This window comes from Acartia tonsa, chromosome 10 (assembly GCF_053477335.1).
Source record: "Acartia tonsa isolate MP-2025a chromosome 10, ASM5347733v1, whole genome shotgun sequence".
In the NCBI taxonomy this organism is placed as follows: Eukaryota; Metazoa; Arthropoda; class Copepoda; order Calanoida; family Acartiidae; genus Acartia; species Acartia tonsa.
Window position 1 is genome coordinate 9,296,753 of NC_137269.1, and position 16,771 is coordinate 9,313,523.

At 32.3% G+C, this 16,771-nt stretch overlaps 1 protein-coding gene across 1 annotated transcript in view; it reads left to right on the top strand.

Annotated features, from left to right (window-relative positions):
• LOC145329332 (uncharacterized) overlaps positions 1–16,771 on the top strand; it is a 118,305-nt gene that overhangs the window by 81,112 nt on the left and 20,422 nt on the right. Inside the window, exons 23-28 of the mRNA XM_080173391.1 lie at positions 2,749–2,864; positions 3,677–3,818; positions 4,668–4,749; positions 5,328–5,411; positions 7,951–8,060; positions 16,500–16,586. Coding sequence (XP_080029517.1) covers positions 2,749–2,864; positions 3,677–3,818; positions 4,668–4,749; positions 5,328–5,411; positions 7,951–8,060; positions 16,500–16,586 — 621 coding nt within the window. The remainder of the gene's footprint in view (positions 1–2,748; positions 2,865–3,676; positions 3,819–4,667; positions 4,750–5,327; positions 5,412–7,950; positions 8,061–16,499; positions 16,587–16,771) is intronic.

The following is a 16,771-nucleotide window of genomic DNA, read 5'->3' on the forward strand; positions in this document are numbered from 1 at the left end:
TAGCACAACCTACCCTCCACTTTGTATAACTAAAATTAAACAGAAAGAGAAACAGGAAATCAAAATTGTTTTAGAATTCAACAATATGGAACAAAAACTTTTTTCTCGAAAAAAATTAAGATTTTTATATATTTTTTTTGCTTAGTTGGTTTTATAGTAGAAATATTTTGGGTCAAGAGCCCCAACCGCGTTTTTCAGACCGCATCACTTAACAATTATCCGTTGTAATATAAAGTAATAAGCTCTTTTTGTCTGTAGCGAAGGATCTCGCTAACCGCTGAACCGATATGGTTCTTCTTTACAGTGAAGCCTCTTATAGGCTCTGAGAGGGTTTAGGCTATTTGATTTTTTCAAATAAGTTCGGGTATGGTTTTAGGCTATTTTTGTGCCCTCCAAATATAGAGCCCCTAGATGCCGCTAGTATGTTATGTTTAAACAGCTACAGATAAGCAAATCCGCAGCTAACGAACCTCTTTTTGAAATCAAATTAAATTACCTGTGCTAGCATTTAATTTCCTTAAACTTTATAATTACCCTTAATATATATTAATTGAATAAAACATTTAAAGTTACAAAAACAAGGATGACAACATCCATAAAAGCGAAGCTATGAAACGGTAGGACAAAAGGACATTAACACTTGTATAGTGTCAGAACTGAATAATCAGAATATGTATAAGAGTTGATGAATCAATATACCAATAATCAGATCAAACGGATTATTAGATCACATAAAAATTTGTTGTAAAAAAATTTAGACAAATCAACATGTTTATAATGGATGTATGGACATTCTGGTAATGATTATAGAGTTGCTTTGCTTTCTAAATCCTACCTAACTACAGGAATCACCATGCAAAGTTTGAAATCGACAGGACAATTCTAACATGCCTAAATTAACGAAAAAAGCTATCCGTCTCGGACGGATGTACGGACCGACCCTAATTATAGAAAAGCTTCGCTTTTAACAAGGATATATCTTATAATTTTCGCGAAGCTGCGAATTTTTTAAAAACTTCAAAGAATACTCAAGTAAAAGTTTACTGTTATTTTGCTAAGGAAAACCTTTTTATCCGATGTACGGATAATTTTACAAAAATTCTGGGAAGCTTTGTATTGATTATAGTTAAATTCTAAATTTCTGTCGATCCGTCAAAATGCTATTATTGATAAACGGCGGATTTTTTTGTGAAGATTTTTCTCTACAACTCGCTTGGTTCGTCAGTATGTCTGTACTTCGCCATATCAAAAATAAATTATGGAAATGTGTTTTTCTCTTTTGCTGTATAATATAGAGGTCTTATTGCTTTGGTGTATATATTTTGCTGATCAATGTCCATCTACTCTATTTTATCCGTTAGTCAATCGTTAAGCTCAGCAATACATCAAATTTCTGTTCTTTCTCAGCTGAAATTTAAATTTTGTGTAAAGAATAATGATTCATATGATCACTTGCCATTATACTCTACAATTTATTATATCCAACTGTCAATCTGTTATGCCACATATTCTTACTTAAATTTGCTTCTTAATGATGTTGTCATACTTATTCATTCTTCAAATATAAATTTTTTAGCTGTGGAATTGGGGTGAGTCACTAAAAAAAGAATTAGCACTGATTGGCGATTTCAGGGAGAAGGGAATGCGATTCTGACAAACAGTTCTTAGTGAAAATTTCCACACAACCTTCTTTCCTTATCCCCCCCCCCCCTCTTACCCACTTCCCTTCAGTTACATCAAAAAATAAGTTTTGCGCCAACTCGACGCCAACAAAATATTTAATTTTCAGCAATTTCAAATAGGATTAACCCTGGGTAATTTATAGAAAAGCAGCACAACTTTAGTTTGTGTATGTAAAATAGAGAATCATATAACTAATATAATTTAAAAGTTAGACTGTAAACTATTAAATATTCTGTTAGTTATATCTTGTTAAATTTCCTACATGTTTGTTGATTTAGATAAAAGTTTTCCTGGCTTTTGAATGTTGATCAAAGTAACATTATGTTTGACTGTTTGCAGCTTAAGATCTTGCAAACCGCTGGACTGATATGATTCTCCTTTATAGGAAAGAATCGTGCAGGTCCTGGAAAGGTATACATCTGTTTTTGAGGAAGGGGGGTATTGTCAACCCTTACAAAAGAAAAATAGCCACCTCCAACAAAATTATTTACTTTTTCTTTTTAGTGAAGGGTGACTTACATCCCCCCTTCCCTTGAGTGCCTCTAGAGGCTCTATGAGCTTAGCTGCAGTTATTATATATACAGATTTGTTACTTTATTTCTTGGTATGATAATCAAGTTCAAATTCGGTTGAATGGAGTTTCTCATCGTTTACAAAAAAAGGATATCAAAACGACATAGAAAAGAGATAGTTGCCTGAAGTTCATTTCAGAAAAAAAATATTTCAAGCAATAGTTACAAATGTACCATCAAACATTTTTAATGTTGTATTACAATAAATAACAAGCACTTGGACATCGCTGAATTAGTCGTCATGCTGTTTTTGTGAAAATAAGCCAACTATGTAGATTGCATATGTCACAAAAATACGATTTTCAAGTATTCATTCATATTTTAAAAACTACATGGTAGAAAATTTAAATTCTTTCAACTATATGCTATATAATTATAGTTTAAACCATTAACCAGAAAAAAATATGCGGTTCACTAAATTAAGTTCAAATGCATTTCTGCAACTACCCCTTTGAGGAAAAGTATTTTATTACAATTAAATTGTTATTTTTAGTAAGCCTCCATATGAATCAATTGGTGCCCTACAGTCTCTGCGAGTTTTGAACCTTGAAGGAAATGTTATTGAGAAACTTGAAAAGCGAGCTTTTGGCAAACTTAACATTTTAGCAGGTAATGTTTTTTTCAGATATTGTTTATTTTTTTCATCAATACCAAAGTTAAATGATTTTTTTTGCTACACATGTAGCTTAAAATGTTTTCCTTTATGGATTCGAAACTAATTAACATCCAATGGATTAGAACCGGTTTAGAGCCACACTGAAAAATTATGTATCGTATCGAATTATAGACAATATTTTTCGAATAACGAAAAAAAAATCATATTATTCAAATAAGTTTTGTTAATATTATATTTTTTTCAATTTACTTTCCTCGGAAAGCTGTCTATAATACGATGCAATTATGAAATATAGTACATCAGTGGTGACTTTTTTGTGAAGCGTTTTTATAGTGCTTCAAAGACATGATTTATAAATATGGCCGTCCGTATATCAAACCGTCACAAGTTGGGTTGGGTCGAATATCTGGTTTGGCCGGATATCCGACCATTTTTAATATCTGGCCGGATACCGGATATTGAAATTGTCCGGATACTGGATATCCGGCTGATTTTTATCCGGTCATCTGGCCGGATATCCGATAATTTGCTGGATATTGAACGTTGGCCAGATATCAGGCCTGAACCGGATATCCGGCATTAGAAATCAGCCGGATGTCCGGTATCCAGCTAAAAAAGTATCCGGCCCAACCCTAGTCACAAGGTTTTGTGATTATTTCATTATCTTTATTTAATGTTTATGTATTTGTGCCATATTTACATTAATTTTCCTACTTCTTTTCTTAATGACACTTAACTGTTATTTTTTTGTCTCAGCTATTGTCCTTATTTATCTTCTATTTGCCTAACCCTGCATGTTATTTAGATTTGGATCTATCTGGAAATAAGCTGAACAATATAACTGTCGGCGCTTTCGAGGGGCTGCTACAGATTGTGAACCTAACCCTGAGAGAGAATAACCTTACCTACATCCCTCCGGGAGCCTTCAAAACATTGGTGGCCCTTAGGTAACTTTTAGTTGGAAGAGAGGGGGGCTGATATTTGTCGGTATCTCGTAATCTAAGTATTGATGCACAACCCTATAGAATAAAGTCAGCTGTGCGCGAAGCTTACCAATCTAAGATTGGTCAAAAAATTGTCACCTTCAATCTCCTCGTGCATCTGAATCCTAAGAATCAAGGCTACATACATACATACATGCACATTCCTATTTATGATCAACAAATTAACCACCTGTAGATAAAAATTATTGATAGAAAAATTTGGAGAATGCTATTTTATACCAACTAACTAAAGTTAAATAAAAATGTCCACGTGCAAAAGCCAATGTTTAAGGATTTTAATTTTAAATCTTTGGGTTCTAGTGTAATTTAATGTCTATTGGATAAATGGATTTTTAATATTATATGATTATTTCTGGATACTTTTCGACTATGACTGCAAAATACCTATTTCGATAGCACTGTGTATCATTATCTTTCTATGAAATTTAAAAATTCCCGTATACTTGGATAACAAGATCTTTTCAATGTTCACCTCCTTACGCATTGTTTATAAAAATGAAATGAGATCAGTGCAAGAATAGTTATTTCTCACATCGTATTATAAACAGCTTTCCACGGATTTAAAATGTAAAATTATAAGATTAAAACCAATTTTATTAGCCCCGAGATGCCGAAGGCACGGGCTTAATCTTATGATTGTACATTGTTATATTCGTAGAAAACTTGATAAATTACGATGCTAAACATTGTTTTTTCGTATGGATGAGAGCCGGTTCTAATCCAAAGGATTCGAATGAATACGAATGAATACGAGAAAGAAAATTATTTTTCATTTATCCTTGCTTTTTTTAGGAAGCTAGACCTGAGTCATAACAGACTTGAAAAGCTTGAAAATAAAACCCATGGACTCCTGGAAGATTGTCTAAGCATTCGCAGGAAATTTGAATAATCAAAATAAAAAACAAGGATAACATCATTCATAGTTAGCGATCACAAAACAAGGATGACAGCATCCATAAAAGCGAAACTCTGAAATGGAAGGACAAACGAACATTAACACTTGTAGTGTGTCCGAACTGAATAAACTGAATATTAATGCATAGTCTATACAAAATTATAAGTAAATTTGCTGCAAAACTGATTAAATACTTGATACTGTTTATGGACATACTGACGTTTTTAGGACTTCATTATAGAGATGCTTTACTTAAAATATTGTACCAGGTTGTAGTAGGAATCAGTATTCAAAAAATTTCATGGACTTACGGACATTCTGGTAACGATTAGAGTTACTTTGCTTTCTAAGTCGTACCTAACTGTTATAGGAATCAGCATGCAAAGTTTGAAATCTATAGGACAGTTTTAACCTGTTTAAACTAACGAAAAGAGATAACGGTTACGGACGGACGGACAGACGGACTAACCCTAATTATAGAAATTATATGTTCAGCGATCATAAATAGAAATCAATAGGAATGTATTATAAAATAATATTTGATTATTTAACCCTTTAGCGTTGACTTATCCTACAACAATATACCCTTTGTGACCGAACTTATGTTTCCTGAAAGTCGTTGGATTCCCTACAGACTTGAGGTGAGTTGGTTTTTAGCCGAATTATAACCAAGGGGGGGGGGGGGGTAGGGTGGAAAAATTAAGATGGGTTGATACACCCCCTTCATGGCCCAATGTTTTGACATTTATCCAGTTTTTAACCTCACAGCTGTATGTCTGTCTTAATAAATCATACCCCCCCCCCCCTAACCATAGAATTACGACCCGTTTTCTCTATTATACCTTACTGGATTAGGTTCAAAGTGAGTGTCAAATTTTCCGGGTGCCCCCCCCCCCCCCCCCTGACGAAACCCTGTGCACTGCACTGCACTGCACTGGTTAGATATATCATTAGATAGATCATATTAAAGAATATAACCTCTAGTATATTAATAATGTATAAGACAATTAATTAAGAAAAATGATTTAATGGATGATTAATCAGGCAATAAATAGAAAGATGTTTTTGTTTTGACATTAACATGTTTTTGAATTTATCTTTATAGAGGCGCAACTTTTCTATATATTTTCATTGATCGTTTGACAGTCCTCTTATTTTCTCATTATTTTTAAAATTTGTACTGCTTTTATTAAGAATGATTTTATTGAAACTTTCAAAACGTTTTTAAAAATCTATTTACTTTATCTCTTAATATTCTTCCTCCCTCAAAATAGTTATAAACCTTCCCTGGACCTATGAGAAGCTTTACTTTAAAAGAGAACTATATCAGTCCAGCGATTAGCGAGATCTTTTGGTGCAAACATACAGTCACACAGACATTCTGTTACTTTTATAATTCCCTCACAGATTTTATATTTTAAAATCCTCAAAATTATAGCCTAGCTTGTCATGCAAATATTTTTTCTTGTTTTCTTTAAATGCGCTTGGGTATTCATTAACTTTTGCCCTCTAGAAAGTAGTAGCTATATATTAGGAAGGGAGGGGACATTGGACTGTAAATTAAATTGGTACCCCAAGTTTTATAGATTTGTTTTCTTATGGGTTAGCTTAAAACTTTTGGTACTTTGATTGATAGGTTAAAACTAGTAGTGTCCAAACCTTTTAATCAATAAATTTTATCTACAGAAGAAGAAATTTGTCACAAATTCATTTAACTGAAGAAAAACTTGGTACAAAATAAAATTTTCAAAAAATAAATCAACTAAAAATAATTTTCTTAGCTAACGTTTCGAAAATTCCTAATTCACTTACAACATCCTTGAAATTAATTAATCAATTTTCAAAGGTGTTTCTGCATTAATACCAGTTAATTACTAAATAAATGATCTTACCATATTTCTATAGATATCTGTCTGTATGTCTGTCTGTTTGTCTGTCTGTATATCTGTCTGTATATCTGTCTGTTTGTCTGTCTGTATATCTGTCTGTATATCTGTCTGTTTGTCTGTCTGTATATCTGTCTGTATATCTGTCTGTATATCTGTCTGTATGTCTGTCTGTATATCTGTCTGTATGTCTGTCTGTATATCTGTCTGTTTGTCTGTCTGTATATCTGTCTGTATATCTGTCTGTATGTCTGTCTGTATAACTGTCTGTATATCTGTCTGTATATCTGTCTGTATGTCTGTCTGTATATCTGTCTGTATATCTGTCTGTATATCTGTCTGTATATCTGTCTGTATATCTGTCTGTATATCTGTCTGTATATCTGTCTGTATATCTGTCTGTATATCTGTCTGTATATCTGTCTGTATATCTTTTTGTATATCTGTCTGTATATCTGTCTGTATATCTGTCTGTTTGTCTGTCTGTATATCTGTCTGTATATCTGTCTGTTGGTCTGTCTGTATATCTGTCCGTATGTCTGTCTGTATATCTGTCTGTTGGTCTGTCTGTATATCTGTCTGTATGTTTGTCTGTCTGTCTGTATGTCTGTATGTCTGTCTGTATATCTGTCTGTTTGTCTGTCTGTATATCTGTCTGTATATCTGTCTGTATATCTGTCTGTATGTCTGTCTGATTGTCTGTCTGTATATCTGTCTGTCTGTCTGTATATCTGTCTGTATATCTGTCTGTATGTCTGTCTGTATGTCTGTCTGTATGTCTGTCTGTATATCTGTCTGTATATCTGTCTGTATGTCTGTCTGTATATCTGTCTGTATGTCTGTCTGTATATCTGTCTGTATATCTGTCTTCTTGTCTGTCTGTATATCTGTCTGTATGTCTGTCTGTATGTCTTACTTATCATGCTAATTGATGGACTGATAGTGTTTTTTTTTCTGGGAAGCTTCCTAAAGATCTAGGCTCCCGAGAGAATTATCTCTTGTAAAATTACTGCTTAATTTTAAGGGGACGAAAGTTTTAAGGGGACGAATTGTATTATGAAATATTGTACCAACTCTTCGGGTCATAGGAAGAAAACGAAGTTACGGGTTTTATCGTATTTTCACAGTAGCTTTTAAAAGGTTATTTTAGGTTAGGTTTGGTTAAGTAAATGTTAATGATTGCCCCGCAGGAGCCCACCTCAGGAGAAAAGCTACTGTGAAAATACGACGAAAGCCGCTGCTCCATGATCCAACTATTTTGTTACAAAAATAAAAACACTAATTTTAAATTCAGGAGATCGACCTCTCATTCAACACGATGCCAGTGATCACCCGGGGCCTACTCCATGGCACTAAACATGTCAAATATCTCAACCTTTCTCACAATATTCTTAATGATATTAGGTGAGTTATTATATTTTTTCAGGGATTACGGGGATAATAGAATTATTGATAAATTATTCTGTTTGAATTATTTTTGTGAAAAATCCTCCAAAATCGCATGAAAAATCTACAAGAATTAAATAAAATAAAAGAGTTATTAACATAAGATTTTGTTTTATTTTTGTAGATTTTTATGTGATTTTGGAGGATTTTTCACAAAAATAATTTTGCCTCACTAAGTGATACTAATTTTTTTTTTAAGAATCCACCTTAGGATTGAAAGTTTAAAATTCATATTAAAAGCTATTGTCCTATCCATCCCTAGATAACAGTAATTAAGATAATCAGCTATTTTTATCATGTACGGTTTTTTCCATATTTTCCTACTTGTAAAATCAAAGACGTTTCATTATTAGTGTCCGTTTGTAATACATATATAAGATCTAAAAGTAGTTCTAAAAATATATTAAATGTATGTAAGCAACTCATTTTTAACAATATCTAATGGTCTCTAGAGGTACAGTAGTCACTATCATAACAATAAAACAAGGATGACAACATCCATAAAAGGGGAAGCTCTGAAACGGTAAGACAAACGAACATTAACACTTGTAGAGTGTTAGAACTGAATAATCAGAATTATAGATTATAATTTCGAAATAAATTTGTTGAAAAACTACTTAAATACAAGATAATTTTTTTGGACATACTTCCATTTTTGGGAAATGATTATAGAGATGCTTCGCTGATAAAATTGTGCTTTTTTTACCAAGGAATGAACATTCCAAAAATCACATAAAAATTTGTTTTTAAAAAGTTAAAAAGCAACATCTTTAAAATGGACGTAGTCATAGACGTCCAAAGGGGGGGGGGTAAAGGGGTGATTACCCCCCCAAATGAATTTTGGATTTTCAATTCCCCCCCCCCCAAATAAAAAAATGCCTCTATAAAAAGAAAGATTACCCCACCCCACAAAATTTTTTCTTTTCAAAATTTTACCCCCCCCCCCCAAATAAAAAAGTTTGGACGCCCCTGGACGTAGTTGCTTTGCTTTCTAACTCATGCCTAACTCCTATAGGAATCATCATTCAAAGTTTGAAATCGATAGGACAATTCTAACATGCCTAAATTAACGAAAAGAGCTAACCGTATCGTACTTACGGACGACCGACCCTAATTATAGAAAATATTTGCTTTTAGAAACTTGCTTATTGTAATAATGACATAAAAAATTCTCCCTTGATAAGAAAAATTAATATAATATGTAAATTAATCTGTTAAAAGAACCCCAAAAATATTATTCCACCAGTTGTTAGGATATTAGAAGACAGGGGTCATTGCTGCAACATTTTTGAGCATCTTTTCATTTATTTTTACGTCTCTCTTCGAAACCGATTAATATCCGGTGGATTAGAACCGGTTCGCAGCCATACTGAAAAGTTAGCATCGTATTATATCCAGTTTTCTACGAATATAAAAAATGTACAATCCTAAGATTAAAACCAGTTTTTTTTGCCCGTGCCTTCAGCAATCTCTAGGCTAAAAAGTACTGGTTTTAATCATATAAAACTGGATAAAATACGATGCTAGACATAGTTTTTTCGTAAGGCACGGGCTAAAAAAACTAGTTTTAATCTTATGATTGTACATTTTTATATTCGTAGAAAACTGGTTATAATACGATGCTAGACATAGTTTTTTCGTATGGATGAGAACCGGTTCTTATCCACCGGATTCGAATGAATACGAGAATAGATTTTTAAAACATATGTTGATTTTTTTACCAATTCCTGTCTCTAAAACATTGTTGCTAAATTCTACCCACTACTTTTTCTCCCCTTGTATTTTTTTACGCCAATTTAGCATGAAAGGGCAAAATTACAATACCAATAATGGTAATCGAGTAAGTAATAACCAGGGACTAAGAGAGAGAGAAAGAGAGATGTTTTGAGGGGGAAAATCTAAAATTGTTTTGAAAGATTATTATCCTATACTCGTAGCCATTTCTTCTCTTTTTCAATGTGTATGTATCCAAAAAATGCAAAAATAAATTATTTAGAAGCGGTAACACTCTATAATTCAAAATGTCTTCTTTATGTTGCATTAGAGGTGGCAGGCTTTAACTATCCCGCTTTTGGCTAGATTTATTTAATGTTTTGTTTACTTTTTTTGGTTTTACAATATTAAAAGATCTTGTTAGGAAAACTTGAGCTCATTTATAGACAGTTCCTATATAGATCTGACATGGATCTTGAAGCATTATGAAAGCTCTTTTGTAATTTTTAAAAATTGTCACAAATATAGGTATTAAATGAAACATTGATAAACGTCTGGATTTTTTGTGAAGATTCTTAATACAAATGAACATCCAGTGTAAAATTTACTTGGTCAGTTGGTGTTTCGTTCATGCTACAAAATACATATTTATATACTTAAAATTATCTCGTCACGTTCTCTATAATTTTCTCCATCCCTTTTCTATGATTACTGTACATCTGCCATAATATTTTTTGGGGGGAAAGGTACTACTAAGAAAAAATTAATTTAGTCCAAAATAATTTAGTTTTTACTCTTTTTCTTTGTGAGGATTAAGTTCGCCTAGAGGCCTCTAGGGGCGTAGCCGCTAGTATAAATAATTTTGTGTAATATTTAATTCTATATTATTCTCTTTGTATAAATTTAAAATTTCAGGCTTTTGATGTAGAAATTTCAACATGATTAGAATAATCATTTTAATTTTCAATTAAACTTTTAACAATTTTAAAGAAATTTTATTTTCATTGATATATATTATACTAGCGACTTCACCCCTAGAGGCCTCCAGTGCATGGCACTTGAGGTGGGAGAGTTAAATCCCAAAACCATTTTTTTATTTAGATTTTTTATTTAGTTTTCAAAAAAATTTTAAGGAGCGATTTCTCTTGGGAGGGTGGTGGTACCCTCCTACAAAATAATTATAAACCTTCCCGGGACTTATGAGAAGCTACCTCTGTTAAGGAGAGCCAGATCGGTTCAGCAGTTAGCGAGATTCTTCGGTACAAACAAACTGACAGACAGACATCGTTCTACTTTGTATTATAGATAATGTACGCTGATTTATTAATATGAATTATTATATAGTAAAAATAAATTACGAAGAGGTTTTGTGGAATCTATTGTTTCTGTATGGCTTCGAAACCGATTTTTATCCGTTGGATTAGAACAAATACTGAGCCATTCTAAAAAATCATGTATAGTAGTATCGTATTTTTAGGCTAAGGTATAATTTATACATGGTAGCTTTAGAATGTATTTTTGTGTGGGTAAAGTACTCAAATCAATAAGGGAGGGAGGGGACATTGGGCTGTTTATTACACTAGTCTCCAAAGTTTTATAGAAATATTTTCTATATATCTTTTGTATTCATACAAAATAGACATAATGGATTTAGAAGAAGGTTTAAATTTTGCAAAATTTTCATCGATGTCTAGCATATTTGTAATAGACCCATTGAGAAGACGATTAAGTTTATTCAAATATTCGCTAGTAGGGAGATCTAATGGGTTACCCCCAGCCATTTCCAATTTTTCTTTGATTTCCTTAGATATGGACATGTGAATTAACATATTGTATTCACATGGACTAAAGTCCGAAAGATCAAAACTATCCAACTGATTTAAAAAGGCTTTAAGCCCTACTGTTTCTATGGACATCAATTGACGATGGATAACCCTTTGTTTTTGGAAAAGTTTATCTGCATTATACGTGTTTTTTCTATTTGCTAAGAAAGGGGGCTCAAGGTTGTTAAAGGTGTTACACTTTAAATGAGGGGCGTTGTAAGTATTCTCAGTGTTTTGTGCTTTAAAGATTTGTTTTATTTGTTGGCTAGTTTGATCTAATAGTAATTCTTTGTTTATTCTATCCAACCCTTTAGCCTTATTTATATGGTCCTCTATTGAAGAGAGAAGTTCCCTAGCATGAATTGTGGATAATCCCGTAGGAGATAAATCTCGTTGGTTTGACCTGTAGACGGGAATATCAGTTGTAGCGTAGCGATAATTCTGAGGGCCAAAACTAAGTATAGGGTTTAGGCTAGGAGGGGGTTGGCTGAAATCATTCCTTATTGCATTACTAGAACCAACCTGCAGGTTGGATATGTCACTTGCCATTTTGTTAAGACTACTTACAATTTCTCCCATATTATTTTTTAAAGCATTTAATTGATCTTCATTATTAGAATTGGAGTTTTGGGAATTAACTGGTGGAGTAGGGGCCGAAGGGACTAATAAAGGTGCTCTAGGTGTGTTTCTTACAAATCTTCGTCCGAAAGTTCTCCATCTATCCCTCATTCCTATAGAACCTTCGTCATCGCTGACGTCATAATCTCTGTTCCTATCCATGACTTATTAAAAGCAGTATGTAGCCTTAAATATTTATATGGATTTAGGGACGAATTCAAAACGGATATTTTTGTTAAAAATATATATTTATAATAACTGACAAAATTTAACATACAATTATAGCAGTATGACGCTATGTGTAATATGTAAAAAATCGTACAGAATTATATAAATTGAATTAGTTTAACAATAACTTTTACAAACAATTATAGCAGTGTGATGCTATAGTACAATATATAGGTTAGGTTATAAAAGGGATTTGTGACTTTAGATATGGTATATTAATTGAATTAGTTTAACAATAACTTTTACAAACAATTATAGCAGTGTGATGCTATATTATAATGTGTAAAGGTTAGGTTATAAAAGGGATTTGTGACTTTAGATATTATATATATACTAAAATGAGTCTTTTTATGAGGGACTGAGTAAGGACAGTACCCCGCGGGAAAAAAAATAAATTTTTATATAAAATGAATATATAAAAATTGAATAAAACTTACCGGTTCGAAAAAGTCGACGGTGGCTAAGCCTCCATATTACATTTTTACGTATTTAATTAACTAAGATATTTTATCAACAAGGTATATTTCACTAATTTGACATTTCAACTAGAGTATATATATGGTTAAACTTTGAGTGTGTTAAAAAGACTGGCTTCTTCTACAGGTAGTTTGTGCTTCCTTCTTGTCTGGTTGTCCGCACGCGCAGTATGCATGGTTGTGGTTTATATTTTTCGGAGGTGTTACAAAAGTTGTAACAAAAGTTTTCTTATTCGTCTGTTTTGGGAACTTTTATTAAAATTTTATTGCTAATTTTTTTAAGTTGGGTATCCAAACATTTTAACCACTAATTATAATCTACAGAAGGGGAAATAATGAAACCATATTGGGGATATATATCAAAATATCAGCAATTGTCTTATCCCGTTGGATCCCTGACTACTAAGTGAAATCCACACGGATGCTATTAAACTTGGCTCAATGGATTTCTTAAACTAAATGTACACACAAAACTTTTAATTTATTTATTTATTTTTGAATATCTTAATATTTATATGGTTTTCAGATACCTAACAAGGGCAAGGTCTATTGTGTGCTAGCCTTATTCGCCTCGCAGTCATAGGCCCCTGCAGGTTTAGGGTTCCCATTAGAGTAAAACACTAGAGGGAAAAAGGGTTAAATAACTTTATCTCCCCATTGCAACCGCCTTGTGCAACCTTTTTATTAGGTCATTGAAAATCAACCAATGGTGTCGCTTATATTAACACAGCCAAGTAGAAGAAAATAATTTAGAAACAGACAAAAAAGGTCATTAAAAAAAGGAAGGGAGGTAGTTGTCTGTATATACGTCTATGTATACTATAGAACTGTTGGGTTGCCCACAAGGAAACAAACTACCCGAAACTACTGTGAAAATTGAGGGAAGGTTGGTTATCAGTGCTCAACCAGCACTTTGTAGGAAAGTCCTACTTTAAGCTCAACAAACGTTTAATATGAAAATCAAATCAATTAAAATGCGCAGCTATCGTCCAATATTAGAGTGACATTGTGAAAACACCTTTTAAAGTTTAAAGTTGATTTACATACACGTGTTTTGGTTGGACAGGTATAAAGATGCTCTGATGAATGAACAGATCTATAGTATAGATATATATACAGATAAATACCTCTCTTCCTTTTTTTATGACCTTATTCGTCTGCTAGCAAATTGTTTTCTGCTACTTGGCTGTGGTAATATCCCCCACACTATTGGTTGATTTTCAATGATCCAATAGAGAGTCGGCACAAGGACACTGTGATGGGGAGATACAGTTATTTAACCCTTTCTCCCTCTAGTGTTTTACTCGAATGATTCATGTAAGATTCATAATTTTTGTTAACTGCTCATTTTTAAAGCAGCTGTTTGTAGCCGCTCTAAGTCAATCAAAGGAGCCTCAGCTATTGTGACTGAGTGCGGTTGCAGTTAAGGGAATCCAGCTGCAAACGTGGCTTTCAGGAAGCAGCAGTCTCTAAATTAATTTCTTATACAGATAAAGCCTGCTGTTTTTTTAGCTGTAGCCTTGCGGCTACGTATGAAGCTGACAAAATCTTGATTAATAATCAGAGAGAGGGGACAATGGGCTGTTTATTACACTAGTCTCCAAAGATTTATTATAACTTTTTCTTATTCGTTGCCTTTACAACTTTGGGGACTTCAATGCATTTTGATTAGTTTAATTAAGTTGAGTGTTCACACGTTTCAACTACTAATTTTAATTTACAGAAGTGTTAATTTTGTGTATCATCATTGGGAATGTGCATCAATTTATCGGCCATTATAATGTTTTGGTTACAAAAAAAAATAACTAATGTGTTGCAATTATATTAACATTATCCCCTTCTCTATCCTGAAAGTTAGTTGCATCCAATCAATATACAGTATATTAATTTCATGCATCGATATTTAATCACAATAGGACACTTTATAGTTTATACTTTTTACATACAAGGCTTCTCTACAAATTGATTTGTACGTTGTGATACTAGAACCTTGTGAAAACTGATAATTAATGTATTGGTTGGCAAACAATTATTTTTTTATGTTTAATTTTAAAAGCGAAGATTTTCTATAATTAGGGTGGGTCCGTCCGTCTGGAACGTGGATAGCTTTTATCTTTAATTTAGGCATGTTTGAATTTTCCTATGTATTTCAAACTTTGTGATTCCTGTAGTAGTTAGGTACGATTTAGAAAGCGTAGCAAGCTGCAACTCTATAAACGTTGCCAGAAATTTAGTAGTCCATTTAAAACATGTTAATTTATAACTTTTAACATCTAATTTTAATGTGATATTTGCATCCGATTTATCTGATTTTGAATAAGTACAATTTTTAAACTAAGTATCTCTAAAATCAAAACCTAAACAATTTACGTATGTCCTATAAACATTATCCTGTATTTAAGCAGCTTTGCAACAAATTTACTTACAATTTCGTTTATACTTGTACATTCATATTCTGATTATTCAGTTTTGACACTCTATAAGTATAAATGTTTGTTTGTCCTACTGTTTCCGAGCTTCGCTTTTATAGCTCATATCATCCTTGTTTTTTTGATATCTTTGTAAACTAGAAGGATTAAAAAAAGTAACCCAAACCTAGTAAAATCGGCCTCATTAATAATTATAAATGGTGTAATAATAATTTATCGCATCGTATTATAGACAGTTTTCCTCGGATATCTAATTGACTAATTATAAAATGAAACCAGTTTTGTTAGCCCTGGAGTACTGTATTTATTCTATAATCAGCTACAAGACTATTATATATACATATATTTATATTTAGAAATGATGTACTAGGTAACATAACAAGACTAAGAGTACTAGATTTATCCTATAATCAGCTACAAGACTATCATATATACATATGTTTATATTTAGAAATGATGTACTTGGTAACATGACAAGACTAAGAGTACTAGATTTATCCTATAATCAGCTACAAGACTATCTATACATATATTTATATTTAGAAATGATGTACTAGGTAACATGACAAGCATAAGAGTACTAGATTTATCCTATAATCAGATACAAGACTATCTATACATATATTTATATTTAGAAATGATGTACTTGGTAACATGACAAGACTAAGAGTACTAGATTTATTCTATAATCAGCTACAAGACTATCATATATACATATATTTATATTTAGAAATGATGTACTTGGTAACATGACAAGACTAAGAGTACTAGATTTATCCTATAATCAGCTACAAGACTATCATATATACATATATTTATATTTAGAAATGATGTACTTGGTAACATGACAAGCCTAAGAGTACTAGATTTATCCTATAATCAGCTACAAGACTATCATATATACATATATTTATATTTAGAAATGATGTACTAGGTAACATGACAAGCCTACGAGTACTAGATTTATCCTATAATCAGCTACATGACTATCATATATACATATATTTATATTTAGAAATGATGTACTTGGTAACATGACAAGACTAAGAGTACTAGATTTATTCTATAATCAGCTACAAGACTATCATATATACATATATTTATATTTAGAAATGATGTACTTGGTAACATGACAAGCCTAAGAGTACTAGATTTATCCTATAATCAGCTACATGACGGTGCTGTTAGAGATGACAGGTAAGCCTAAACATTATTGATTCTTACCCCAAAATCCATACTAAACAATGCCTAACCGCTGTGATGTTTATAGCTGCGATGCCCTTACCCCGCTGCGCAACCCATTATTATTTTCAAAAATGTGGCCTACATTATACATACCAAAGAATTTGTTTATTTTTTAGTATCTGTTGTCACCTGAAATA